The sequence below is a fragment of the Acomys minous genome, assembly GCF_964271855.1.
Source record: "Acomys minous genome assembly, chromosome: 1".
Classification (NCBI taxonomy): Eukaryota; Metazoa; Chordata; class Mammalia; order Rodentia; family Muridae; genus Acomys; species Acomys minous.
In genome coordinates this window covers 30,588,157-30,615,445 of record NC_140483.1, presented here as the reverse complement: position 1 = coordinate 30,615,445, position 27,289 = coordinate 30,588,157, and the positions used below count along the sequence as shown (strand labels likewise).

The 27,289-nt window shown below is 43.1% G+C and overlaps 1 protein-coding gene across 5 annotated transcripts in view; it reads right to left on the bottom strand.

Annotated features, from left to right (window-relative positions):
* The window catches only part of DNM3 (dynamin 3), a 469,385-nt gene extending 443,578 nt beyond the window's left edge, over nucleotides 1-25,807 (bottom strand). For all 5 annotated transcript variants that reach the window (XM_084791206.1, XM_084791207.1, XM_084791203.1 and 2 more), the window contains exon 1: nucleotides 25,474-25,807. In XM_084791206.1, coding sequence (XP_084647332.1) covers nucleotides 25,474-25,634 — 161 coding nt within the window. In that variant the 5' untranslated portion in view covers nucleotides 25,635-25,807. The remainder of the gene's footprint in view (nucleotides 1-25,473) is intronic.
* Nucleotides 25,808-27,289: the final 1,482 nt, after the last annotated feature.

Genomic DNA, 27,289 nt, shown 5'->3' with positions numbered 1-27,289 from the left:
CGTAAGGCCTTTTAAAAATAAAATGAAAAAAAGTAATTTTAAGCTGGTAAAATGGATGAGAAAGCGATATTTAAATTAAATTTCAACTAACCAGTTTCTCCAAATACATTATGAACTCTTTGGACAGGTTTGTTTTGGTTTTTTGTTTGTTTTAGGGGTTTTGGTTGGTTAGTTGTTTGGTTGCTGGTTGGTTCTCCTCACTTGGCTAATGGGCCCATCTGATCACGGCTCCAAACCCCCAACCCCTCCTTCTTGGATCACCTATGGCTACCTTCTTAGGCACACAGTGACTGAATAAAAGTTGGGTGGAATGAACGACCATTGGAGGAATGGGAGGAGCAGAAAATATTCTAGGTAGTAAGCAAATCCTGTGAGGAATGACACACGCAAAAAAGGAAAACCCCAGGAATGTTTCGAGGACCCTTGTCAGTACTGTGTGAGAAGGAGTAGTGGATTTCCTTAAAGTAGCTGGTGGCCAGACACAGCAAGCTTTAAATGTCACGCTACGATGACAGTGTTAGGATTTCTTATCAGGGAAAAGAAATACCCAAAGCCAAAGCGGTGCCCGATGGGACCTACGGTAGGAGCCTTCAGGTTGGTTAGGCAGTGGGTGACACAGGAGAACTAACCTATGAAGCAAGTGCCTTGATGGGTCTACAACAACACACATGGGAGGGCAGCCACACAGAACAAATGCCCACTCAAGCGGCACCCACAATATTTGGAAGTTGAAGGGACAGAGGAGATAAGCAAAATACAAGAGTGAGGTGCAGCCACGAGCACAGGAAACAGGAAACTACATATTGGGGAAGATGGTGGCTCTATTAGTAAAACTGTGAGTATTTACATTGAAATCTCACTACTTATCTACAACACGGGAAGATCAGACAGCCACACTCACCCTCATGTCACCTGGTAAGTGGCAAGGACACAGAGGACAGAAGCCCTTGCTCTTCGTTACTGGCCTGTGGAGAAGGCTGGTAACAGAACAAGGTAACCATGTCCCACTTTCCACTGTGACTACCAGAATATTTACTCGTGTTCACCGCCATTATTATGATGACCTCTGTGTCTGGGAAGTTTTCTATTTTCCTTCTCTTGGTCTCACTTTAGTTACTTGTTCATCGTGGCCCTACTCTGCTTCTATTTTTCTTTATCACTTTGCTTTATGTGCCCATAAGTGCTTGTTGAAAACACATCAGTGAAACTGCTTTGTGAGAAGCCATCTCAGATCCTTTGCATAAAAAACTGGCCATAAATTTTAATTTTAAGATAGTGGCTAAGGAGCTCTTTCACAGAGAGCATACTTAGCAACTGTGAGGAGCTAGGCTCAATCCCCAACACACACACACACATGCACATGCACACACCACACACACACATACACACACCACACCACATATACACCACACACACACACACACACCACACACACACACACCACACCACACACACCACACACACACACACACCACACATACCACACACACACACATCCCATACACACATACATACACACCACACACACATACCCCACACACATACACACACACCACACCACACACATACCACACACACACACCACCACATACACATACCACACCATATACACACACACACACACCACACACCACACACACACACCATACCACACACATACACCACAACACACACAACACACCACACACCACACACACACAGACTAGACATACACACACCATACCACACCACACACCACACACCATACCACACACACACACCACAACACACACACACCACACCATACCACACACACAAGCACACCATACCACACACACACACCACAACACACCACACACACCACATATACACACACACATACACAGACACACAGAGTACAAGACTGTTTCTCCCAGTAAATTAGACCCCCTAGACTTTTAAAGAGAAAATTTTTAAATGATTTAGTCCATCACAGAACAATTTAGCCTTGTGGGGGAAAAAAAAAAGATTCTCATTCTAAATTAGGAATGCCGAGCTCTACAACCAACAAAGAAATTTAATAAAAAAATTTGAAACTTTTGGCAACCAAAGCTGGAAATTAAAGTATCTCTAATCTAACTACAGAAAACAATGAGAAAACACTTCTGGCAAACATTTGATTGCTTCAGTTTTAAAGGAGAGAAGCTCCTGAGTAGGCAGCACAACGCGAGCTCGATGACAGACGGCACGCCCCTTTCCAAACAGCAGTGTCTCTTAGGTGCAGAGACTATGGTCTCATTGTGCTTCTCCTGCTTCAAGCTTAATCCTGAGGCTCCCACTAAACACACGATGCTTCCACAAGTCCTATCTGTTCAATAGACAACTGGGAGCTTGTGGCCAGCTTGGCAAGCCTCGTGCTAAGCTCTGCTGGCTTGTCTTAACCAGTCACTAGGCTTTGTTCCTCATCAGGAAAATGGAGACCTGGGTAAAGAAGGGTTAGGCGATCTCAATCTTTTCCTTCCAAACTAACTGTACTTGCCACCCACAGATCCAAAGCAGGAAATCAAAGATCGAAGGCCTCGGGTTACAGTTTTGTATTATTTGTTGTAAATGTTATACGGACATTTGTATACAGCGTTTTAAGTAGAACTGATGTCCTTGCAGTGAGGGATATACAAATTTTCATGTAAGCATTATTTTTAACGTATTATTTATTAAGGACTTTAGATACTGTACACTTACTTTTTAGACCTGAAAAGGCAATTAAGAGAGTGTCCATTATTTCTATTCTGCAGACTCTGAGAGCCACAGCAGTGTAAGGGCCCACGGCTTCCTGAGTCATGGGCTTCTTCCATATACACCAGCCTGTTTCTACATGAGTTGGCCTTCCCGCAGTGCATCTCTTTGACAGATCTCTAAGAACCAGCTGCCTTGTGGACTATGATCAGTCCCACCTACGGACTTCCTGAAGGCTTCCCGGGAGAGACCATAGCTGTTGCTTGAAATGTAAGTAGAGTTAGCCAGTCAAAGGTGGGCACGTTCTCTGAACTCTAGTCCAAGGGGAATGAACCCTAGGCTGAGTGGGACAGTGGCAGGCATGGAGTGTGGACAGAGAGGCAGATGGCAGATCATCAAGGAAACAGGAAGTCACGCTGAGAGGGTGTGGAACGGGGACTGTGGAGCAGCTTGATAAAACCTGTGTGATGTTGGTCTTGACTGACAACTTGAGGACATTTGGACTCAGTTGGGGACACATCTCTGAGCATGTGACATTTCCAGAGGTGAGATGTCCTGCCTGCAAAATGGGTGGCACCTCCCACCAGGCAGTCCAGACAGGAAGAAGTCCAAGAGGACAGCGGTGGTGCCTGCCTGCCTTTGCTTCCTCCCAAGCAAGTGTGCCCATCGCTGTGGCTGCCATATTTTGTTAACATCAAATTCTAGCTTCCCTGGCTGCCCAACATGGACTGAAGTGCAGTGGCTTTCCAAGGAGCTTTTGATTATTTATGTGTATGTCATATGTATATGTGTATATCTATACACATATATTTGTAACACACACCCATATATTCTATTATGTCTCTTCCTCTATAGAAGCCTACATAACACAGCCTATATTTAAGAAAGACTAGTGACTTTTTTTCTTTTTTATATTTTAAACAATTTTCCCTATAGCTCACATTCCCATTTCTTTGGACATCATTGCATGCTTTGAACTTTACCTTTTTTTCCTTTCCTGTCACCTGCTCAAACTGGAATTTCCCTGAACACACAGACACACACACACACACACACACACACACACACACACACACACCTCATTATCAACAGCCTATGCCTTTCAGGTACTGTGGATGAGGCATCCCCTCCACAGAACCCCTGGACCCCAGCCCATCACACTTGGGAAGCATCCCGTTCTTTCTGCCACCTTCCCCTCCTGCATCACTCATGCCTTCTCCTTCTGGATCATTCCCACAAGCAAGCAAATACAAATAAAGGGCCCTCCACAACATTTTATGCTACAAACAGCAATTTGTACATCTCAATTTCCATAGACCTTTGCCAACATGTGTCATTGTCCATCTTCTTTACTATGGCCAGCCTAGTAGGTAGAAAATATTATTTCATTGTGGGCTTGATAAGAATTTTCCTAAGGATTTTTCTAATTTTCATATTATTTGGGGAGTTTGTGTTCTATGATCTTTTTGCCATTTTAAAGTTGTGCTATTTACCTTTTCACTGGTTGTGTACATCCAGGACACAGCCCCGCACCAAATACATGTTTTCTAGCTCACCTCCATTCTCTCACTTGCCTTTTCGTTTTCTTGGCAGAGCCTTTCTGTTTGGTTGGGTTCCTGTTTTGTTCGCCTTCTCAGACATCTTTCTTTAATATTGATGATGTCTAATTTAACTTCTGTTTTCACTTGTCATTTGTGCTTGGGGTGTCATAGTTAAGAAACCGCTGCCAAAACTGGTGTCACCGTGACTCAGACCTGTGCTTTCTTCTAAACGTTTCACAGTTTTAGCTATTTTCTTTTATCTGTGTTGAGTTAACATCTATGTGTTGTGTAAGACAGAGATGCAAATTCACTCTTTTCCATGTTAATAAGCTGTTGTTCTAGCTCTGTTTGCTGAATTGTCTACTCTTTTCCCCATTGAGTTGTCTTTGCATTTGTGGCAAAAAACTAAATTGCCCATAGCTGTCACTGCTCGTTGCTGGACTCACAGGCCTGTTCTTATTCCATTCTTTTGGTTGTCTGTCCTCATGCCACGAGTAAATTATTTTGTAGTAGTTTATTGTTTTTTTTAACTTGTGTGAGTCCACCAACCTGTTTTGGTTTTGTGTTTTCAACATTGTTTGGGCTATTTTGAACCCTGGCAACACCATATGAATTGCATGAGCAGCTTGTCAATTTCTGAAGAAATTAGCATCTTTTATAGTATTACCGTGCATCTGAAGGTTGATTTGGGGGTGCTCTTGGAACAATATTTATGTCTCCCTAATTACGAAGTTATGATGTTTTTTTCCATTCAATTTGTTCTGTAATTTCTATCAGTGGTGGCTTAGTGTTTAGGGTGTATACTATTAACGCTGTAACAAGTCATGACATACTTACAACTACTAATTAATACCTTCAGTTAAACTCTGTTCTGGGTCCCAGATTCCCCTCTACAACCACCCACATGTGGTTCAGGTTCTGACATGCCCAAATCCACACTCTGAATGGACACCCCTTATTCTTCTGACTTAAGAAATGGCAACAATCTCCTAATCACAACCTGAAAACCTGAGAGTTTTTATTCTTTGGTTTGGTTTTTGTGGTTGGGGGTTTTGTTAGGGAGATAATGGGCTGTTGACACAGGGTCTCACTATGCACCACACCTGGCCTAGAACTTGACACGTATGAGCTATAACTCACAGAGGCCCACATGCCTCTGTGTCCTGGGTGCCGGGATTAAAAGCATACACCACCACATCCATCATGTAACTCTCTTTTATCTAGTATGTAAGTCAGCCATGGTGCCTCTGTCTCCAACACTTGTGTAGACTCTTTCTATTTTCTCCATTTCCACTATGGCTCCATGATGGAAGACACAATTATCAGACACCTAGACAACTGCAAAGACTCACAGTCATCCCTCTGCTGCAGCCCAGGATTCTCACAGCATCTACTGCACTGCTCGTCTAAGGGGACATTAACAGGACTCCTGTAAGAAACCTTAAATATTTTAACATTCTAATAGCTAACTGATGAAAAGGAAAGAGAAAGAAATAAAATCAAACTTGGAAACACATTGATTTAACTTGCTACTCCAAAATGTATTTATTTTAGTATGTAAATCATATGAAAATCTTAAGAAGACATTTTATCCAGAAATAGTAGCACATCCCTACAATTTCAGAACTAGGGAAATGGGATAATCAGAAAGTCAAGGCCAGCCTCACATTGAGGCTGCCTGGGTTATATGAGACCATCTCAATTGTCCACCAAAATCCCAGCATATGTGTGTGTAGGCATATATAAGTGCATATATATATATATATATATATATATATATATATATATATATAATCTGACTTTTCATAATTTGGCATGTATTGTAAATACACCTCTCAGACAGCATGCTTGCACTTCATCAGAAACCCTTGATCAATATTGAACATTTAGAAAGCTTACAGTTGGAAAAGAAACTTCAGGTGCCAAATCCTACTAGTGTTTTGCAATAACTAAAGCTACTGTTTTTAACTTACAGGCATGGAGTAACTAAAACTATATACAATTGCAATCCCAGTTTCTCCAGCATATTAGCTACAGTGGCACCTTGGGGTACACACCCACTACTCTCTTCAATAGCACTGGCCTAGAGTGCTCTTTCTGAAATGTAAGTCAGATTATGTCATTGCCCTGATTAAAATCCTCCCTTCTGTGCTTATCACAGTGCTCTGGATAAACCCTAAACCTATTCTGGGCTCCAAAAAACCTACTTAACTTCTTTCCATCACCTTTCCCTGCCATGTTTCTTCTTCCTCTCAGGCTGTGGTGATAGTGACTTGTGTTTCACCACCACTCGATTCTGAGACACTACAGATGCTTGCCACACAGTGTTCCTTCTGATGGAAACAATGCTTACTCCTCAATCTTTTCATGGCTGAGTCCTCGTCCCCAGATAAAGTGTCACCTGATGGTAGCTTTCCTGGCAAATCTCTACGTTCCTTTCTTTCATGTTTGCCCTTTATCCCAGTCGTTGCTGTCATAGCAGCTGGGCCAATTCTTAGATGCCCATTTACTTGACAACTCTAGGTCTCTGTTAGACAGAAAGAACGCTGATGAAAAAGGTTGTGTCCCTGCTCTCTTATTCGTGCCTTTCTGATGCTTAAGACAGGGCCTGAAGCTCAGGGTACACTCAAACGACCACATGGTGTGTTGTCAAGAAGTCAACTGTGATATAGCCTGAAACCTCGCCATCCCATTTTAATGGTTAATTCACTCAGTATTTATTTAGAAGCTGCCAGGCACTGGAAGTGAAGAGTAACAAATACAAGAGATTCTGCCCTTAAGGAGTTTGCAATTGAGTAGTAAAAGCAACAAAGATAATTGGATGCAATATAGTAAGTATAAATTAAAGAAACTCAGAGAGAATTCTGGATGCCCAGGAGAGAGACAAATAACCTAGGAAACAGTGTGTGGGAGGCAACTGGGGCCTCCTAGAGAAAAAGAGATTTGAGTTAAATATGAGAAATTGGCCATGAGCCATAATATTATGCCTACAAAGAGACGCACATGAAAGAGAGCAAGGAAGTGTGCGTGTGTATGTGTGTGTGTGTGTGTGTGTGTGTGTGTGTGTGTGTGTGTGTCTGTGTGTCTGTGTGTGTGTGTGTGTGTGTGTGTGTGTGTAGGGGGTAACTAATCAAGAATAACAGCAGATAATCTTGAAAGGCTGGACCATTCAAGGCCTTATATGATACACCAAGAAACTTGGTATCTAAATACAATAGTCACTTGATTTGACTTTCTTACTGGGTCACATAGCTTTTTCACCACTGTGTATAAAACACCTGCTTCAAAGCAATGCTGTGGAGGTAAGGTTTGTCTTGGCCCACACACACAGAGTTTCTGTCCATGTTCACCTGGCCCCATAGCTTAGGGACCTCTATTGAGGCAACATAATATCCTAGCAAAAGGGGGGAAAAACTATTCATCTCATGATGATCAGGAAACAAACGAAAGAGGATCCTAATATACCCTGTGGTAGTTTGAATGGGATTGTCGTCTTGCATTGGCTAGTTTGTATGTCCACTTGGCCCATGCTATAGTCATCTGAGAGGAGAGAACTTCCATTAAGAAAATGCCTCCTTAAGATCAGGCTGTAAGCAGACAAGCCTATGGGGCATTTTCTTATTTAGTGATTGATGGGGGAGGGCCCAGCTGAATTGCGGGTAGTACCACCCTGGGCTGCTGGTCCTAGGTTCTCTAAGAAAGCAGGCGGAGCATGCCAGGGGGGCCTCTGCATCAGCTCCTGCATCCAGGTTCCTGCCTTGTTGAGTTCCAACCCTGGCTTCCCTCAATAGAATATAACTCGGCATATATAAGTGAAACAAACCCTGTCCTCCCCTAGCTGTTGGTCATGATGTTTCAACAAAGCAAAAATAACTTAAATTAAGATGCCACCACCACCACCACCACCACCACCACCACCCCGTAGGCTCATGTGTTTGAATACTTGGTCCTCAGTTGGTGGAACTATTTGGGAAGGATTAGGAGATATAGCCTTGTTGTGTCACAGGATTGAGCTCTGGGGCCTCAAAAGCCTCCCACCCTCTTCCCATGCATTCTGTGTCCTGCTTGCAATGCAAGGTGTGTGCTCTCAACTGCTCCTGCTGCCCTGCCTCCACTCTCCCATCGTGCACCCTAGCCTTCTGGAACCATGAGCCCAGTTAAGTGTTTCTTTTATAAGTTGCCTTGTGCATGCTGTCTTAACCCAGCAATAGTAAAATAACTAGTAGTACATACCCCATCAAAGGTTTGCCACATGTGGCTCAGCTTTCTTCTATAAGGCCTCACCTTGTAAAAAGTTCTGCCTCCCAATAGTGCACAAGCTTTAATGCCACCAAGACTTTAATACGCAGGCCTCCCCAGGGCACTCAAGATTTAAACTATGGCACATTTCAATCACGTTATGGCTGTGCGGAGGATTACAGATGAAGAAGCCATTATGAGTCTGTAACTGTGGTTCTGAAGGTCAGTGACAATCACTTTAACTCAGTCAGTGACTACAGGAACTCACAATTAAGCACAGGCATATTTGGAGATCAGGATAGCATATAGGGAAATCAGTGACCCTAACAAGGGCAGTTTCAGTGTAATAATGGGGGAGGGGGAAGACACAGTGCATTGCCCATCCACAGCAGAAATAATGGAGCCGTGGAAACGGTGATTGGCAGCTCTCAGATCTGGCTGTTTATCAGAAGCACTTCCAAAGAGAGCTTTGGAAAAATACAGCTTGTCCTGGCTTGGTGCCAGAGCCAGTGCACCAGGCTCTGTGAGGGGAGCCCAGGAACCTTTAACTGATAAGTTCCTTGGGGAAAATCTTACACACATTTTCACACATGTGCTGTCCCTCAAGGAGGGGGTCCTGGGGTGGGCCATCTTTTAAGTAACACTTTCCCCTAATCATTCAAATCTATGTGGCTCCTGAGAGAAGGGACTACTCTACAGAGCATAGACTACGGCCTTTAGTTTGCCAAAGGCAAGAGTTCACGAGCCAATTTTTTTTCCCTAGGTAAAAAACTAAAGCTCTTCCTTAAAGCCAAGATCCTCACTCGGTGCCAATCCATCTAAGTCACATCACCAATTTAACTAGCGAAAACTCAATAAGAACTAAGCAGCTGCATTAGTCTGCTCAGGCTTCCGTAGCGAAATGCCACAGGCACAGTGGCTTAAACAACACTAATTTATTTCCTGACTACTGTGGAGGCCAGAAATCTAAAAACAAGGTTGAATCACTCTTCCCAGATTGTAGATGTTTGCTTCCTTCTGAAGCTCATGTGACCTTGTCTTCTTGGGCCCACAGAAGCAAAGGGAATTCCTGATGCCTTGTCTTTTAAGGCAGTGGTTCTCAACCTGTGGGTCATGACCTCTTTGTGTGTTGGGGTGGGGGTGGGGTCAGCAACTCTTTCACAGGGATTACCTAAGACCATCTGGATATTAGATATTAGATACATTATGATTCATAATGGTAACAAAATTATAGGTATGAAGTTAGCAATGAAAATAATCTTATGTTTGTGGGCCACTGCAGGATGAGGAACTGTATTAAAGGTCCACAGCATTAGGAAGGTTGAGAACCCCTTTCTTAAGGTCACTAATCCTTGTAGCACAAGACCCCATGTGTCTGACCTCTTAATCACTTCCGTTTGGGCCAGTCTCTAACAGGGTCACATTGCAGGGTCTGACTTTCATATAAGCTCAGGGGTGTCCAAACATCCAATCTATAACAGTCCATAAACAATATTGCCCAAAACACAAGATACAATGCAGAATGCTAATAAAAGATCTTCAATCCACCTCAGTGGCCCAGTACTGACGGTGAGTCAATAGATGGAGACAGTCAACTGCTTAACAAATGGGGGAGTGGGGGCTGCTGGAGGTCACAATCAGTATAGCCAGGATGGTCATATGGGGTGCTTCATGGATGCCCCTGGACATGTAATAGAGCAAAATATTTATTTATTTATCTTGTACTTCTGGGGTCAACCTCATGCATGCTAGGCACGCATCCTATACTGAGCTATATACTCAGTCATGTTCTTTACTTATTTTTTATTTTGAGACAGGAAAAGCCTTGACTTGCTATATAGCCCAGGCTGGCCCTGCTAGGATTATGAATTGGCCTATGCCATCAGGCCCAGGTACAGTGAACGATTCGAATAGTTGGAAGTGGCAGGAGGGAGCCTTCTTTCCTTCTGCACATGTATAAGTTACACTAACATCCCTCCAGGGGCCTAGACAAAGTTTAAAATTAAGTGGATTCCTGTCTCTGGGTTTTCTTCATTGAACCTTGGTAATAACAGATTATCTCTGAAATGACCTCTTTTCTGTTTTTACTGGGAAAAAAAATTACAAGCTTACACCTCCATCACTGTTACATTAGTCACTTTTCTTCAGTGTCCCTGATACCTCCTACATCCGTGTATGCCATTAAGTGTGTCATCATCTTAATCTCCCTAAAACCTGGCTCCACAGAATCGCTCATAAATATTCATAGGTCTCACCCTTTCTTGGGCTAAGTACCAGTTTCTCATCTCAGCAACCCAACATAGGACTCAATTCATCCTTCCAAGTAGCATCCATCATTCCCCCGTCTAAGGCTGATGGGAAGGTCTCTGTTCCATTAAAAAAAAAAAATTCTCGCCCTGTGCCTCTGGCCCCATCTTGAGTTATCAGATGCATACACTTTAATATGTATCTTAAATCACAGCCCTTTTCATGAACTCTTTCTTGGACTCTACACGGAGATGTGGTCTTGTTTATTATCTACAGCACTGAAGTCTATAGGCACCAAAGTCCTCCTGCACCCTGTACTCATCAATAATGGCCCTGAATGCTGTGTGCTTTATGGTTTAGAGATGAAGTATCCACCAAAAGGACTAGGTCTTGGTGTGATGGTCAGAGGTGGGGACTTGGGGAACTGATTGAATCATAGGGCCTTGATCTAACCAATGAATTAACCCATTGGTCAATTCATCATTGAATAGACTATTGGGAGGTGATGAAAGTATGGAAGGTGGGACCTGATTAAGGAAGCATATCTCTGTGGGGGGGCATGCCTCTGAAAGCTATTTCTAGTCCCCATTGTCCCCCATTTCCCCTTTCCTAGCTGCTATGAGGTCAGAAGCCTCATACGTCACATACCCCCACTGCCTTGTTTATTTTGCTTTACCAAAAGGCCCACTTCAATGGAGCCAGCTAACTATGGCCGGAATTCTTGACACCCTGAGTCAGAACAAAAATTTTCCTCTTTTAACCTTGTTTGCTCAGGTTAGAGTAACAAGCATGAACACAATGTGACAGACAGTATCTTAAGCACTTTACATGCATTTCCCAGCTTAATTCTCTATAAGTGAGATACCTGAGAGACCCTGAGGGCAGCAAGATGGCTCAGTGAGTAAATAACCTGCCACCAAGCCCGAGGTCAATTCTTGTTTTCAAGTAATACAGTTCACTCCTGAGAGCCTTATCTACAGCTGTTTCCTTCAATAAACCATACCATAAGCAATTCTGTTTTGTCTCCAACACACTAAGAGCTACCAACATTTTTATTTTAAGTACCTAAAAGGATAGACCCAGGGAGGTCTTAGCAACTCTATGTGTCTGTCATATACCTAGACAAAGCCTATAAAGATAAAGCATACATCTTTTAAACCCAGGGTCCTCTTTGAGACCCACTAAGCTTAATCACACACTGCTGAAAAGAATCTTCGAAGTGTTTTTGCCCAGTCCACCTCCAGCTGTCAGTCACCTAGTGGCCAGTGACTGCGCAATCATCCTCTGGCTCCTGTGGGTGCAGCGCTGCCTAGAACTCTTTACCTGCTACAGCAAACAGTCACCTTTATGTGAAGTTTAAATCTTCCTGTAATTTCAAGCCATTTGTTCCAACTCTGACTTCTAGAGATGTTTGGCACCAGACTAAGACTTCTCCAGCTAATAGCATCATGACATCCCACAAAAACAAATGCTTTCTAACTAGTTCTCCTAAGAATTAATGGCTTGGCGTGTTGCTTACAGGTTTCTTTCTATGACAAAATACTTGATAAAAGCAACAAGGAAAGTAAGCTTTGTTTGGGCCCGTGGTTTAGGGGTACAGTCCATCATGGCAAGGAGTGTGAGAGGGCCAGAGCTGGTCACACTGTGCCTCCAGCAAGGAAACAAAGAGGTGCATGCTCACATCCCCTCACCTCGTCTTTTCCCATCAGCCCAGAGCCCTTGTCCGTAGAGCAGAGCAGCGCCTTGCTTCCCTCCTCAGGTAAGCGTCTCTGAAAACAATCACCCAGGCACACCTAAGAGCTCAGCTCTTGTGACTCTAAATCCCACCAAGTCGATAATACAGATTAGCATCCCATTTGTTTGCCCTGCTGATAACGGTGCCGGTTGCTGTGTCTGCAGATCAGAATCTATTGGGTACCAAATTTCTGAAGAAGCGACTGCACCCAGAGAGCCTCCCACTATTCTAACATACAGTGGACTATTAAAACGTGATTCTTAAAGAAGGGACCAGGCCGCCAGGCAAACCCACCTGCTAGCAGTATTCAAACAGAACTCTCGGTTGCTTCTGTCAGCTATGCACAAAGCAGTTTATTAGACTCTCTCTCTGCCCTCAAAATTAAATTTCATATAATGAGAATATAAACTCCGGGCTGGGGAAGCAGCTCAGCCAGAAAGTGCCCACCAGACAAGCATAAGCACCTGAGTCTAGATGTCTGTTAACACAGCACTAGGGAGGCGAAGAGCGGAAGATCCCTCTAGTTCATTGGCTACCTAGTCAAATCTCTGAGCTCTGGGCTCTGGGAGAGACCCTCGCTCAAAAATTAAGATGGAAAGCAATTAAGAAAGACATTGGATCCTGAACTTTGATCTTCCCACGTGTGCACCCACATACACATGTGAACATACAAAGAAAACACAAGCCCTGAAGGAATCTGGTAGGCATGAAGGTAAATGAAATATCTTAGAAGCCTCCGTGGACAAAGGGCAATTTTAATGCATATACTTTGAGAGTGGCTCGATTTTATTACATACACATTCTACTTTTTCAATTAAATGACAGTAATTCAAAATATTATGCTAAAGTGACCTCCGTTTTAATTCATCCTCATAGGACAGTATAATGGGAATTGAGCCTACTATAAGGAAAAGATAAATGCAACCATTTAAATTCAGAATCAACAGAGGACTAGAAGAGCATTGGGTTTATAATAGTACAAACACATTCAACAGCTTAAAGAAGAATCAGAGAAAAGACTAAAGCTGCCTGGCACATATTTACAAATACCTGTCACTGCTACCTAAGAAGTAGCCTAGGCTATCCCAACCAACTGCTTGGACACCGTGGCCCACTAATGGGTTGTAACCTTTGTGGTTAGAGTTTATTGTCAATAGTATCTGGAGTTACCTTGGAGACAAGCCTCCAGATATACCTCTGAGGGATCGTCTCGATGGCTTTAGCTGTGGTGGGAAGACCCACCCTACAAGTAGAAAACACCACTCCAGGAGCTTGTGCCCTGGGCTGCATAAAAAGGAAAGGGCTAGCTGAGCAGTGGTTACAATGTGGCCAGCTTCCCAAAGCTCCTGTTGCGGTGACTGCCCCACCATGTTGGACTATGCCCTCATGCTGTGGTCCAAAGGGAATCCTTTCCCTGCCTTAAGTTGCCTTTGTCAGGATATTTTATCACAGTGACAGGAAAACCAACCACTCCTCAGCCCATATTTGGAAAAGTACTGATGCAATCCCATGTTTCCTTCCCCCATTCGCAACATTTTTTTTTAAATAAAGAGAATAAATGTCAGCTTAGATAAGTGACTTGTAAGGGACCGTGTAGCTAATAATAATAATAATAATAATAACAGGAAGCTGTAAATAACTGGGAAAATAGACAGGAACCCTATCACATAGAATGAACTCTGCAAAGGCATGTGCACAAGGACACTTGACATCAGAGGGAACTGAGGCAGACAGTCCAGCTATGGAAGACACCATCATGCTACCTCAGCTTTCCTGGGGCATTCTTCCAATGCATACACAGGAAGGGCCTCCCACAGTGCAAACCAAATCCACGAGCACACTTAGCAATGTTCCTTATTCTCACAGCAGTTAGACTTCTGGCAGGCCTAGAAAGATGGCGTGTATATGTGTATGTGTGTGTGTGTGTATGTGAGAGAGAGAGAGAGAGAGAGAGAGAGAGAGAGAGAGAGAGAGAGAGAGAGAGAGAGAGAGAGAGAGAGAGAGAGAGAGAGAGAGAGAGAGAGAGCGCTAACATTTCCAAATAAGAAAATACACCCTTAAAAATGTGTGCTTCGTATAACAGAATCCTAAACCTTTAAATCCTATTCCCTAGCCAGCAAGATGGCTCAGAGGGCAAAGGAGCCTGCTGCCAACCCTCACAACCTGAACTGCATCTCTGGAAACCACACGGTACAAGGAGGGAACCAACTGCATGAGTTGTCCTCTGACCTCTGCGGCGTGAGCACCAACACACGCACACACACACACACACACACACAAACACACACATACACACACACATAAAACCACCACACTTACACACACTTGTGTGCACACAAAATAAATAGTTTTTAAAGTAATAAGAACATATTCTCTAGGGTAGCTAAGAATGTCTGCAAAATTCATTCTATTATTTTTGCTTCTAATTCCATTACATTCATCGTCTCTAGGATTCACCAGGGGGCTCCTTGTGTGTCACTTAATTTTTTTTTCCAATTTAATGGCTTTCATTTATAAATTAAATTAACAAAATATGCTTTACTACCCTCTCAGGGAACTTGTAAAGATTAATGAATTAATAAACAAAATGTGCTTTGAAACTGCTGGAAGGGAAAAGTAATCTAAATCTAATTTATGTATATGTATCTATTGAAAGAAAATACTTACACTGTGATAGTGCTGAATTGTGAAAAACTGTTTCTCTCAAGAAGTCCCAAATATGTACTAATTTAATCTAACCTAAAAGTGCATTTTGACGCAACTGTAATTTTATAACATTCAAACACACACACACACACACACACACACACACACACACACACACACACACCAGACTGCAACTACACATGGTCATTCCTACATTTTCTTGGGATGGGTTGTTTTTTGTTGTTCTTGTTGTTGGCTTGGTTCTGCTTTTGTTTTTTATTTAGTTTTGTTTGTTTATAGGATCTCACACTGTATCTCACACTGGCCTGGATGTAACTCACCGTCTTAGCCAGGCACGTGAAACTCATGGCAAACCTCCTGCCTCAGCTTCCCAGGCAATGAATGAGATTACAGGAGTGAACTACCATGCTTGGCTTGGCTAGTCTAAATAAAAGATTTAAGCTATTCATTCTTATTTATTGAATGTATCTTTTGGGCCAGATACAAGGCACCATCTTAGAATTCACACACACACACACACACACACACACACACACACACACACACGTCTAAAATTGTCAATGTGTAAGCTAAATCCCGAGGAGGCTAACTCCCTTACTATACTGGTAAGTGTTAGAGACGAGACGCAGACTCCAGTCAGCCAAGCCCTAGCCCTAGCACCATAATAGGATGACACCTTTTCAAAAGTTGCTCTCCAGGGCTCTCTGAGAAAACCACAAACCATAAGCAAGATTGGCCACTGGGTTGGGCGGATTTATGTCAACCTAAACACAAGCTAAAGTCATCTGAGAGGAGAGACCATCACTTAAGAAAATGCCTCCAGAAGATGATGCACTCAGTCCTGGTGTGACTTGACATGCTGAGGTGGGTTCGTGGGGGAGGGCTCCCTTTTTCTGATGGAGAGGGTGGTGAGGATAGGGGAAGAGGGTAGTAGTGGGGGAGTGGGAGGAGAGAAGGGAAGGAGCTATGATTAGAATCTAGAATGAATCAATGAATGAATGAATGAATTGATAAATAAATAAATAAATAAAATTTTAAAAAGACATGGCTCCATAAGATTCGGCTGTTGGCCGGCCTGTAAAGCATTTTTTTAACTAGTGATTGATGGGGGAGGGTCCAGCCCATTGTGGGTGGTGCCATCCCTGGGCTGGTGGTCCTGGGTTCTATAAGAAAACAGGCTGAGAAAACCATGAGGAGAGAAGGCAGTGAGCAGCGCCCCTCCATGGCCTCTGCATCAGCTCCTGCCTCCAGGTTCCTGCCCTGTTTGAGTTCCTGTCCTGACTTCCTTCAGTGATGGACTATAGTGAGGAAATGTAGGCCAAATAAACCCTTTCCTACCCAAGCTGCCTTCATTGTGGTGTTTTGTCGCACCAATGGCAACACTAAGATGGTCACCCATCAAATCACTTATTTAAGTGTATCTTTGTGTTCCGATCCACTGAGACAACAGACAAAGGGGTGCTTCAGAAGCACTACTTCTGGTATACCTAAATATGCAACTCATCGGTCCGTCATCTCCTTGAAGCGGGGACATAGCATACTGCCACAGGAATCACTGAGGCGCCCTTTCAGGACCTGGAAGTAGAGATCTCTCTGCAACATACAAGATTTAAAACAATGCTGATGCTTATTAAAAACTAATGATTGAAATAACTCATATAGTGATATTGATAGACCTTAATGCCATTCAGTTCACCTGAAGACTGCACACAGAATAAAAGCAAGACTATGAATCAGGAAAACTGAAGGATGTATATTTGCTACAGAAATGCTTTTTTTTTTTTTTTTTTTTTTTTTTTTTTTTTTTTTTTTGCCTAAAGCTCATCTGTTTAAGTAGAAACCTTCTCAGTCCTATTGTTTATTTACATACAGCTTTTCAGAAACATGCCTTGACTTAAGAAAAGCCCTGTCAACAACTTTGAGAGGCTCATCTTTCTAGCTGACCACCTTGATGCTAACACCCAGTGTGTCATTTGAACATCTAAATCTTGCACTTTATTCAGGAGTTTACCACCTCAGAAAATTATCTGGTCTAAAACTGAGAGGAGCTGTGCCCCCTGTCTCCACCTACCATCCTGTGTGAAGGAAAAGCACTGTACTGTCGGTGCTGGTGTGCTATCTGGAAGAGTAACTCAGGAGCACCAAGGAGAAGGGCTGCTCCCACACTGCTGAGGAAAGGGAAGAGGGGGAGGCAGGGTGGGAGCGAGAGGGAGGCACTCAAAAACAACAGGAGGAGGGAGAGAAGACAATGAAAATGAAGGTAAAGCTACAAGTTCAGAACATCAAGTTCCAAAGCCAGCCCTCTGACTTCTCCTGACCTTGGACAGATCTCTTAGATTCTCTGTATCCTAGTGTAACTACAGGAAATGAGTGAAAATTAAACCAGAGGGAAGTTTCTTACATGGATCTTACATGACATCAAAGACCTTGTTTCTGGTAAAGGAAGAAAAGATAAACTATACAAAGCCACAAGTGTGCAAACTGCCACTAATGTACTATTAATAAACACTCACTTGTTGAAAATGGTTTCTGAAGACTACATTCACTCACTCACGTACTCACTCCCGTACATACACACTTATTTACGTAAGGCAGGCTCTCACGATGTAGTTCTGGCTAATCTGGAAGGCCATATGTAGACTAGGCTGGCCTCAAATTTACAAAGTTCCATCTGGCTCTGGCTCTGGCTCTGGCTTTACAGCGCTGGGATTAAAGGCCACCAATGCCCAGCTAATACACATTATTTAGAGCCAGCTTCTCCTTTTCCTCTCATACTTTCTGGACAAGACAATGTTTTTAGGTTTGCCTTTGGAAAATTTTCTCTGGCATTTTTGTGTCCAATTTATTTTTAAAACTTTAACTAAATGCTTTATTCTGAAATAATAAGATGGAGTTTCTCTTCAGAATTAGTGCCTTGGAGAAGTGTGTGTGCATGTGTGTGTGTGTGTGTGTGTGTGTGTGTGTGTGTGTGTGTGTGTGTGTTTGTGAGAGTGTGTGAGTGTGTGTACACGGGAGTACGTGTGTATATGTGTGTCTGTGAGTGTGTGAGAGCATGTACTATCTCCTAGCACAGAGTAGGCAAGAGAACCTCCCCTTACCCCTCAGTCATAGTTTTAATCTCTGCAGCGTTTTCTGTTTTTCTCTTCTCAGGCCCTCTCCAATGTACAGTATCTCGTTGTGATTAAAAAGGCAGTCTAAATTCAATGGCTTGTTGTCAGGCCAGACACTGAGACACAGATCCTCACCTCCCTGCCTTGACATTGATACTTCAGTACATGTAGCCCTGAGCTAAGATGACACTGGTAACCCATATATTGCCTACTTTCCGCTTAAATCCTAGATTGGTTTCAAGCGCTGCAGCTTGGGGAGGGCTGTTTTATTTTTAAAAGAAGTTAGCTATAAGTGTTTATCCCATTTAACTGACAGTGTATTCAACAGCTTTCATCATATATATTCAACTGAAAGTTATGATCTCATACTTTATCCTGCCAGCTCTCCTATTTTATTTATTACTAGTGGAGCTGGGGAGTGCATGTGCCATGCACACATGTGGAAGTCAGAGAGCAAATTAATGTGAGTTTCACAGATAGCCGGGTCATCAAGCTGACAGAACAAATGCCTTTCCCCACTGAGGTACCTTACCTCAGCTTAGTGGTTCTCTCCATATATATACATACATGCATACATGCATACACACATACATGCATCAGCTTCTGTGTGTTATATATGCCCACTATACTTAGAGTTCAATAAACAGATGTCAATTGATGTTATATCTGTATTTCTCAAGAATTCCAATGTCTAAGGTTTGGCTGCTTAGTAGCCATGTGATCTACACAAATAACTTTCCATTCTGCCTCTGCCTCTTATCCCCATTAGCATTTGGATGTGAACACCATAAGAAATGAGAGATGTGGGGGTTATACAGCAGAGTCCAGGCCTACATACCCAGTAAGACCTAAGTAAATATTGGTCTGTTCTTCTCTCTATTAATGAAACAAGTATTTACCATGGCATAATCCTTTGGGATTTTTAACGCCAATGTTGATAACATGAGAAATTGCAAAATAGACTTAGATGGGGAAATGGAAAAACTCTGTCTATACAGAATATTAAATTATATTATTCTATGCAGTACATTATCTTTCAACTCTCTTAATTTGGCTCTGATAGGGGAGGGGAAAGTCCCCTTTTCCTGGCCACCTTTGCTCCTCTTAAAAGTTAAGACCATTACAATAATTAAAACCTCATAAGTTAACTCTGTTTAAGAGTAGCAAAAGGTAAGGTCTAAGAAAAGCCTCACACTGCTCTGGTTTGACTGGGGTTTGTCTCAGAAGCTTGGCTTCCAATGGCAGTGGTAAGGGATAGGAGAACTTTTGCTGTTACTGTGTTTTGTTTCTTTGTTTTTATCGAGACAGAGTTTCTCTGTGTGGCCTTGGGTGTCCTGGACTTGCTTTGTAAACCAGGCTGGCTTCGAACTCACAGAGATCTTCCTGCCTCTGCAGTGCTGGGGTTAAAAAAAAAGCATGTGCCACCACGCCCAGCTGGGTAGGAGAACTTTGAAGAAGTAGGCCTTGGGAAAGATGATTGAGGGGTCTTTGATCTCTGAAGTGATTGACGCAGTTCTGTGAGACTTCAGTAAACGCTCAAGATGGTTAATATAAGAGAAAACCGTTCCCTCTCCTCTTTCTTTCTCAGGCTTCCCATCTTGCCATGAGACCTGTGCGTCTCTTGCACACATGTCCACCGTGAAGCTCTCTTCCATGAAGCCTTCACCAAAATGATACAATGAGCCTCCAGCCTCTAAAACTTTCAGGTAAATAAACCTCATATCTCCACAATTTTGGTATATCATCAGAGAGCATACTAATATACAAATTTAATATTGTATTTCATTGACAGAGAACCCAGGACCCTACTTTCTAGGAATGGACACAGTATTTAGGCACATTTCATTCCTCTGAGATTATGGAAAACTACCTGCCCAACATTTTTAGTTGTGATATGATAGTGGTGGTTGGTGGTTGGCGGGGCAAGTGTTAAGAGTTTCACACTACAGCCCAGGCTGCCCTGGAACTCACATCTCAGCCTCCTGCATCCTAACTAGCCTTATAGGCATGAGACGTCATCCCTGCATCAACTTCATTCTTTTGTTTATTATTATTTGTACTTTGTCTGAGTGAAGGGGGTTCTATGCACATATATGCATGTGGGTGCATGCCAGAGGAAGGCAGAGACTCAGGTGACTTCCATTGCTCACCATCTTATTTTTTGAGATGGCATCTCTCCCTGAACCTGAAGCTTGCAGTTCTGACTAGACTGGCTGGCTAGTCTACTCTAGTCCTAGTTCCTAGGATCTACCTGTTTCTGAGGTTACGGTCGCCCAAGGCCATACCTAACTTTCTGTGAGAGCTGAGGATTCAAACTCGGGTCCAGAGGCTTGCACAACAAGCGATCTTAATCACTGAACCATCTTCTCAGTGCCCCAACTTCATGGGATTTTTTGTTTTTTTAATATATTTTATTAATTTATTCATATTACATCTCAATTGTTATCCCATCCCTTATATCCTCCCATTCCTCCCTCCCTCCTATTTTCCCCTTACTCCCCTTCCCTATGACTGTGACTCAGGGGGACCTCCTCCCCCTGTATTTGCTCATAGGGTATCAAGTCTCTTCTTGGTATCCTGCTATCCTTCCTCTGAGTGCTACCCAGGCCTCCCCATCCAGGGGACGTGGTCAAATATGGGGCACCAGAGTTCATGTGGACAGGACATTCTCCACAATTGAATGGAAAGTCTGACTTTCAACTTCATGTTTTTATATTGGCTAATCATAAATAAATCCAAAACAAAGATATTGCTGAAACCAGTTCACTTGGCTATATTTCTTCTCATACATTACTGGTGCTTAAATAAAGGACATTGTTTGTGGTGAATAAATCCTACTAACTGTGAACCTGTGATAACCTTGAAGGCATTACATAATGCTGATTCAGCACAAATGTCTTTATAATTTCGGGTTCCACCAACTTGTTAGATAAGGAACAATTCTCATTTTTCATATTTTACTGAATACTTCCTTGGAGAGTTCTAAGCATAATTTTCAAGAGTTACCACACTTTAATTGTGAGCACCCATTAACCTAATAACTATAATCTTAGAAGCCATTTATTTTTTTTAAATCCAATAACTTCCATGCTTTGATATTTTAACAAAACTCTACTCTCAAGACAAACCTACTCTGGCTTAATAACTTTCAATCTTGTTTGCAATTAGAGGACTCTTAAGCATTTTAAAACATGTTCATGAAATCAAAGGAGGTAACAGTAGATTAATGCTTGAGCTATGTACCTTTCAGATTTAATTATCTGATCATATGCATTACCAAACAACTCATGGTTTCCACCAAACTAGAGAACCAACATCTTTACATACCTTGTAAAGAAATAAATATTATTGAGATATTTTCATATTTAAATAAACTCCCATCAGTACAGTCAGTATTTAAAAAAAAACAAAAAACAAAAAACAAAAAAAAAAAAAAACCTTTTATCTGGTTTCCATTAACCACAAAATCTTTTCTACATGTTCAGAGTTGGCGGTCTGTTTACCATTCAGACTGGAATGAAATAACATGAAATCTTCTGCCTATATAATTAGCACTGAACAAGCAATGTTGCTAACAAGTGTATCATTAAAAACATTTGCACATTAGGAGACGGTACAGTTTTTACTTAGCACCTCAATAAATAAGTTAGATGTACTCCAAACATACACTTAAAGAAGCAGCCCACTTATATCTCACAGCTACCTTCAGGAATGTCTACTTTTGTAAGTAAAAACATGTCTTTTAATTAATGATTTTAAGAGAGGATTTGTACATGATGTCATAGAAATAGAATTATCCATATAGCAGTTTTTTGTTCATGTGCCCAGAGTTACAAGACCAGTAAGGAAGAGGCTGCAAGTATTAACCAGGAGAACTGACAAGCCTCCATGTATGGGCAGTACAGTAAGGCACATAGGTTTTAGAGACCTCATTGAGGAACGCAAACACCCCAGGTTGAACTGAAGTTTTTACATTAACTCAAATTAGCCACAAGTGACTTGTTCAAGCTCATTACATTTTAATTTACTGTTAGGTAAAATGAAATGAATGGGCACATCTACCTCCTCGGAGTTTTATGAGGATTAAATTAGGTTATCCATATAAAAGGACCCAAGATAGTACCCAACATGTAGCAATCACTCAGTAAATATTAGCCATTATTTTTATCATTACTGCTCTCTAAGCATATGTAGTGAGAGCCAAGCCTCAACATCTTTTCTCTTTGTGCAGGTGACTCAGGCCTGTAATCCCAACTACAACAGCGGCTGATGGGGCACAGTCAAAAGTTCAATGCCCAACTAAGATACAGGGTGAGTCAAGTCTTTGAAAAAAAAATAGAAAGGGAAATGAGTTGGAAACACAGTTGACTTGTGGAGTGCTTGCCTGGCATGCACAAGACCCCGAGTTCAGCTGGGAAGGAGGGTGAGAAAGTGCATACAAATACATAAATAAGAAAGCAGCTGAATAAATTGAATAAACTGAATTCTCCCATTTACACACCAGGCCAATGGGCAGAGTGGGGCCTGGTGGTGAACCTGTCTGCATTCAAAACATGGGTTTCACTTGCTGTGTATTAGGCTGTAAGCAGCTCCTCACTGCCAGCATATAGGCTCATCCTGAACAATCAAAACAATCTAGCCACTCACACTATAGCACATTAATATGCAAATTTGTCACTTCAGCAAGAAAACCGCCAACAAGGAGTTCGTTCATGACGCATTTTATTCATAACAAACTCAAACTTGTTACCCCAAAATTGGTTTTACAGATAGTTAAATAAACACATTCACGCTCAAATGCATTCGATGGTATAAAAAAAAATTCAGTAGAAGCAAACTGTTTCTGTGGGAAAGACATGGTTAGCTACTGAAGGTGGATTGTTAAGTGTAAATAAGTGAATGAATAAATGCAGCAGTATCCTGAAGAGAACAAGCTTAACTCAGAAGCAAACAATTTACACAAGTGAAGACCCTGGTGCTTGACTGTACTCGGCCACTACACAATTAGTCAAGCATTAAAATGAAGACAGCTATGAGTAGAGAAAAATACTTCATTTTAAACAACTTTATGTTGGTAATGAAATTCCTGGTTAGTAAAAGTTAAAAGGTTACAGTGAAACATGAAAACCTTTTTTTTTTTCTCTCTCTCCAACCTGGAAATGGAGAGGGTTTTTACCCCCTAAGGTTGAGTTATAATTAGAAATTAGATTTCTCAATAATTCAATGACCAAAATCTTTATTAAAGTCAAATGACCTTCTAATTGAGTTTTCTCCTTAATATTTAAGTTGTGCTAGGCAGGTCTACTCTTCAGCTAATAAAGGCTTTCTGTCCTTAGTAAATAAGCATATTCTTTTATGTTCATTATTTTCTTTATCATCTTTAAAGTAATTAATGGTAAACCTTCATAAAGTTCAACAAATTACTAATGCACTCAGATAAGTGCTCTGATTTTTATAGCCCCTATTTTTAATTTCATTATGGAAAAAAATGTTCAGAATTAAATCTATTACTCTGCTGTGTCACCATTTTTATTCCTGTTACAAAAGAATTAAGAAGACTATTCGGATTTGCAAACCTGGAGGGCAGAGCTGAGGCATGTGCATAGAATTTACAATAAGTTCAAAACCAAAATATACTAATCATACATGCTCATCTCAGTAAATAATAGGAAAGGCATAAAAACATGGCTGTTATATTTGGAATAGAATTTTAATCTTTAAGGATTTTTTAGAATAACTGCCATTAAGTAACTCCTTGCTTTAGACCAGAAGTCTGAGATGACGTAGGCAAAATATTTTCTTATTGCTTTTTTAGTGTGCAAAATGAATTATAAAATCAAGGGACCATGATTAAGAGAACTAACTACCCAAGGACAGCTGCCAATTACCAGCAACTCTACGTTTTTATCTTTCTAGTTCATATTGAAACAAGAAAAAATGAAGAGTATCGCCTGAAAGACAGAGCATCATCCGAGAAAAAAAGAAAACGCACTTCATGGTGCTCACACCCAAAACCGTGGGAATAGTCAGCGTTATAGTTTACACATTGCCAAGCAATAACAAAAAAGAAAAAAGGGATGGAGAACCGCAGCAGGAACCCTTTCCATCACAAGTCGCTCGCCAGCCAGGCAAATGAAAGAATAAAGTGAAATCTCGGATTGCCCCCTCCCACCGCCCCTCTAGCCCACAGTCTTTACTGCTGCACATTCTACCTAGTTTACTACTGGGAAACAGATTTCAGCCTTCATGATGCACTCCTCCGGCAAGGCCATTAAGGTAACTTAATCCTTCCTGAATTGCTCACCGGAAGAAACGTAGATTTCCGACTTAAAAAAAAGATAATAATTCTTTGTTTTTTAATTGGAAAACATGAGGCCACAACTACGATTTGGATTCTGTATGTTAGCTTGAAGACCAGCAGGATAAATAAGAGCTTAAGGAACAGAACGCAAGAGGATGCAGGGGGAGGGGCCGTAGTGAGAGTGCGAGAAAGATTCTGGTCAATTCTGAGATGATGCAGACATGACAGGGCACCTGAACATCGCAAGTCCGTGGTCACCCCTGGAGGTCTCCGGTTTTCAGTCATGCATGAGCAGTAAACGTGTGCACACTCAAATACACCACCGTTTATTCTTTGGCTACCAGGGCGAATGGTAGGCAAGCGTCTCTGGACAAGCCTTCACCACAGGCATTTCTGGATTCACACACCCCGCCTCCCCACTCCGGGCAGGAGATGACTGTCTCAAACAGTAGACATCTGAGAAGATTTGAGAGCCAGGGCGAAGGGAAAAAACGGAGGAGGGGGTACATCCCCACAACCAAACTGAGAGCCTCCGGGAGGGTGACAGGAAAAGGAGGGGGTGATGTTGAGACCGAGAAAGAGCAGGGGACTGGAAAGCACCGAGCTGCGCATCCAGGCTGCCAGGGGCTGGCGCGCACAGAGCTAGTGAGGGAAGTGGATCCCGGGGCGGACCCCGACTCCCCCACGAGGGTGGGGAGGAAATGGCTTTGTATGGCAGGATGAAAGGCAGACAGGGGGTCACCACGGGGTGGAGAATGCGGGGAATAAGGATGCCCAGAGCACGGACGACCCCGCCCGTTCCAGGGACACTACTGTTCTGCCCTCATCCGCTGCAGCCTCTAGTCCACCCCAGGACTCCCCACACCGTTCCACGTTCCAACGGCCTGAAGCAGGGGCACCCCCACGGACGCGCCCCCACCGCTCTCCTGGTGCGCTCACCTGCCCACGAAGTTCTCGAGCACCGAGCTCTTGCCAGCGCTCTGGCCGCCCACCACGGCGATCTGCGGCAGCTCCAGCAGACAGCTCTGTCCCAGCGCCGAGAAGGCGTCTTGCAGACGGTTCACCAGCGGGATCAGCTCCTCCATCTCTCGGTTCCCCATCTTGCCTGAGCGGCCTCACAGGTCCCCGCTCGACTCTGCGACCTGGCAGGCAGCCGGGGCCTCGCGGTGCTTATCCGGGTTGTCGCTGCGCGGGGCTCAGACAGCTGAGTGAGTCCCCGCACCTACGTCGGATCCCTGCCACCCGCTGCTAGGCTTCTGACAGCTAACGGCCCACAGCGCGCTTGCGCAGGCGAGAAGGCGAGAGAGGCGTGGCCTGGTTCTCAGACTGTCCCGCCCGTGCCACGCCCCTCTCCGGCTCCTCCCTAGAGTTTCCAACCCTAAAGCCCTGGCCAGGCGTGCAAGCACTGCCTCCCAGCTGTGGCCAGATGCCACCACCCAGGCTAAAGGGCAGAGTTACTGTACTTGGTCAAGGAATGCCCTAAAAGCACTCCCAACTGGCATTGCTGTTCCTTTTCAAGGAGCCACCCTAACAAAGCCCACAAGAAAGCACTCACAACAGCTAACAACTGCATTGTCATCAGCTTCACCATGCACTGCCACCACCACCACCACCACCACCACCACCACCACCACCACCACCACCATCACCACCACCACCACCACCGTACTGCACCAGAATACACTTCCCTTTCACACGCTACCCCCAGAACCCCAGATTGCTGTGGAAGACAGAGATAAGCTAACCTTTTGGAGTCAATTCTTCCTCCATTGGAGAGCTGAGTTATCTGGCCTTATTGAAGTACTCACCTTTACTGGCCTTTCCTCCTCAACCTCCTGTAAGCTAACGTGTAGTTCCTTGAACCTTCTGTTCCGTGTCCCTTTAATCTACCACACTCATTCTGGCTTTGGGGACTCCTTGCCTTAGCTAGCTGTCCTTTTAGCTCCTGAATGGGACAAAGAGATTGGCTGTGGAGTCCAGCAATTACCATGCAGTCTGCACTTGATCTGTTAAACTTCACACACTGAGAGAGCTCTGTGCCCAGTGATGGAGACACAAAAACAAATGGCCATGCCTCTTCACCTCTTTATAGTGGTCCTCTTTTCTGTGCATTCTGAATATTGACACCTCTCAGGATTTAGTGTGCGATGTTTGCTTGTCTCGCACATGCTCCATCTGATGACTATCCAATGGCTTTAAAGGCTAGAGATTACATAGGAACCTGTGTTTCATCCCCAGCATTGCAGGTCCTCACTGTACCTTAGGCATCACCTTTGCACTACTGGCCCTCCAGAACAACAATGAAAGGACCCTGCTTCACGTTGCCTAGTCTCGGCGGCTCTCCAGAAGCATGGCATAAGATTCATGACTGGCCCACTCTTGTGATTTTCATTCCTGCAAAACCAATACCACACAGACTACAGTGGCACATTTTGCTCCCGGTTTGGGATGGAGCCTGGCTCCTTTGGACCACTGTTGCAGCAACCTCTGTGTGCTGACCCTGAGGAAACATTTCTCTAGGCAATTGCTCTCCAAGAGCTGGTGGCAGGGCTATCTATGGCAGGAGTGGGAGGAGGCTGGCCACACCGCATCCCTAGTGAGAAAGCAGAGAGGAAAAAATGCTGGAAAAGAGCTAGATTTTTCCTTTCTATGAACTAGGAAATCTCAGAAATCCCAACATGTGTATTAATAGTCTCACCTTAATTAATCTAATCTACATAATTTTTTAAAGACACACCCAAATGTTTGTTTCCAT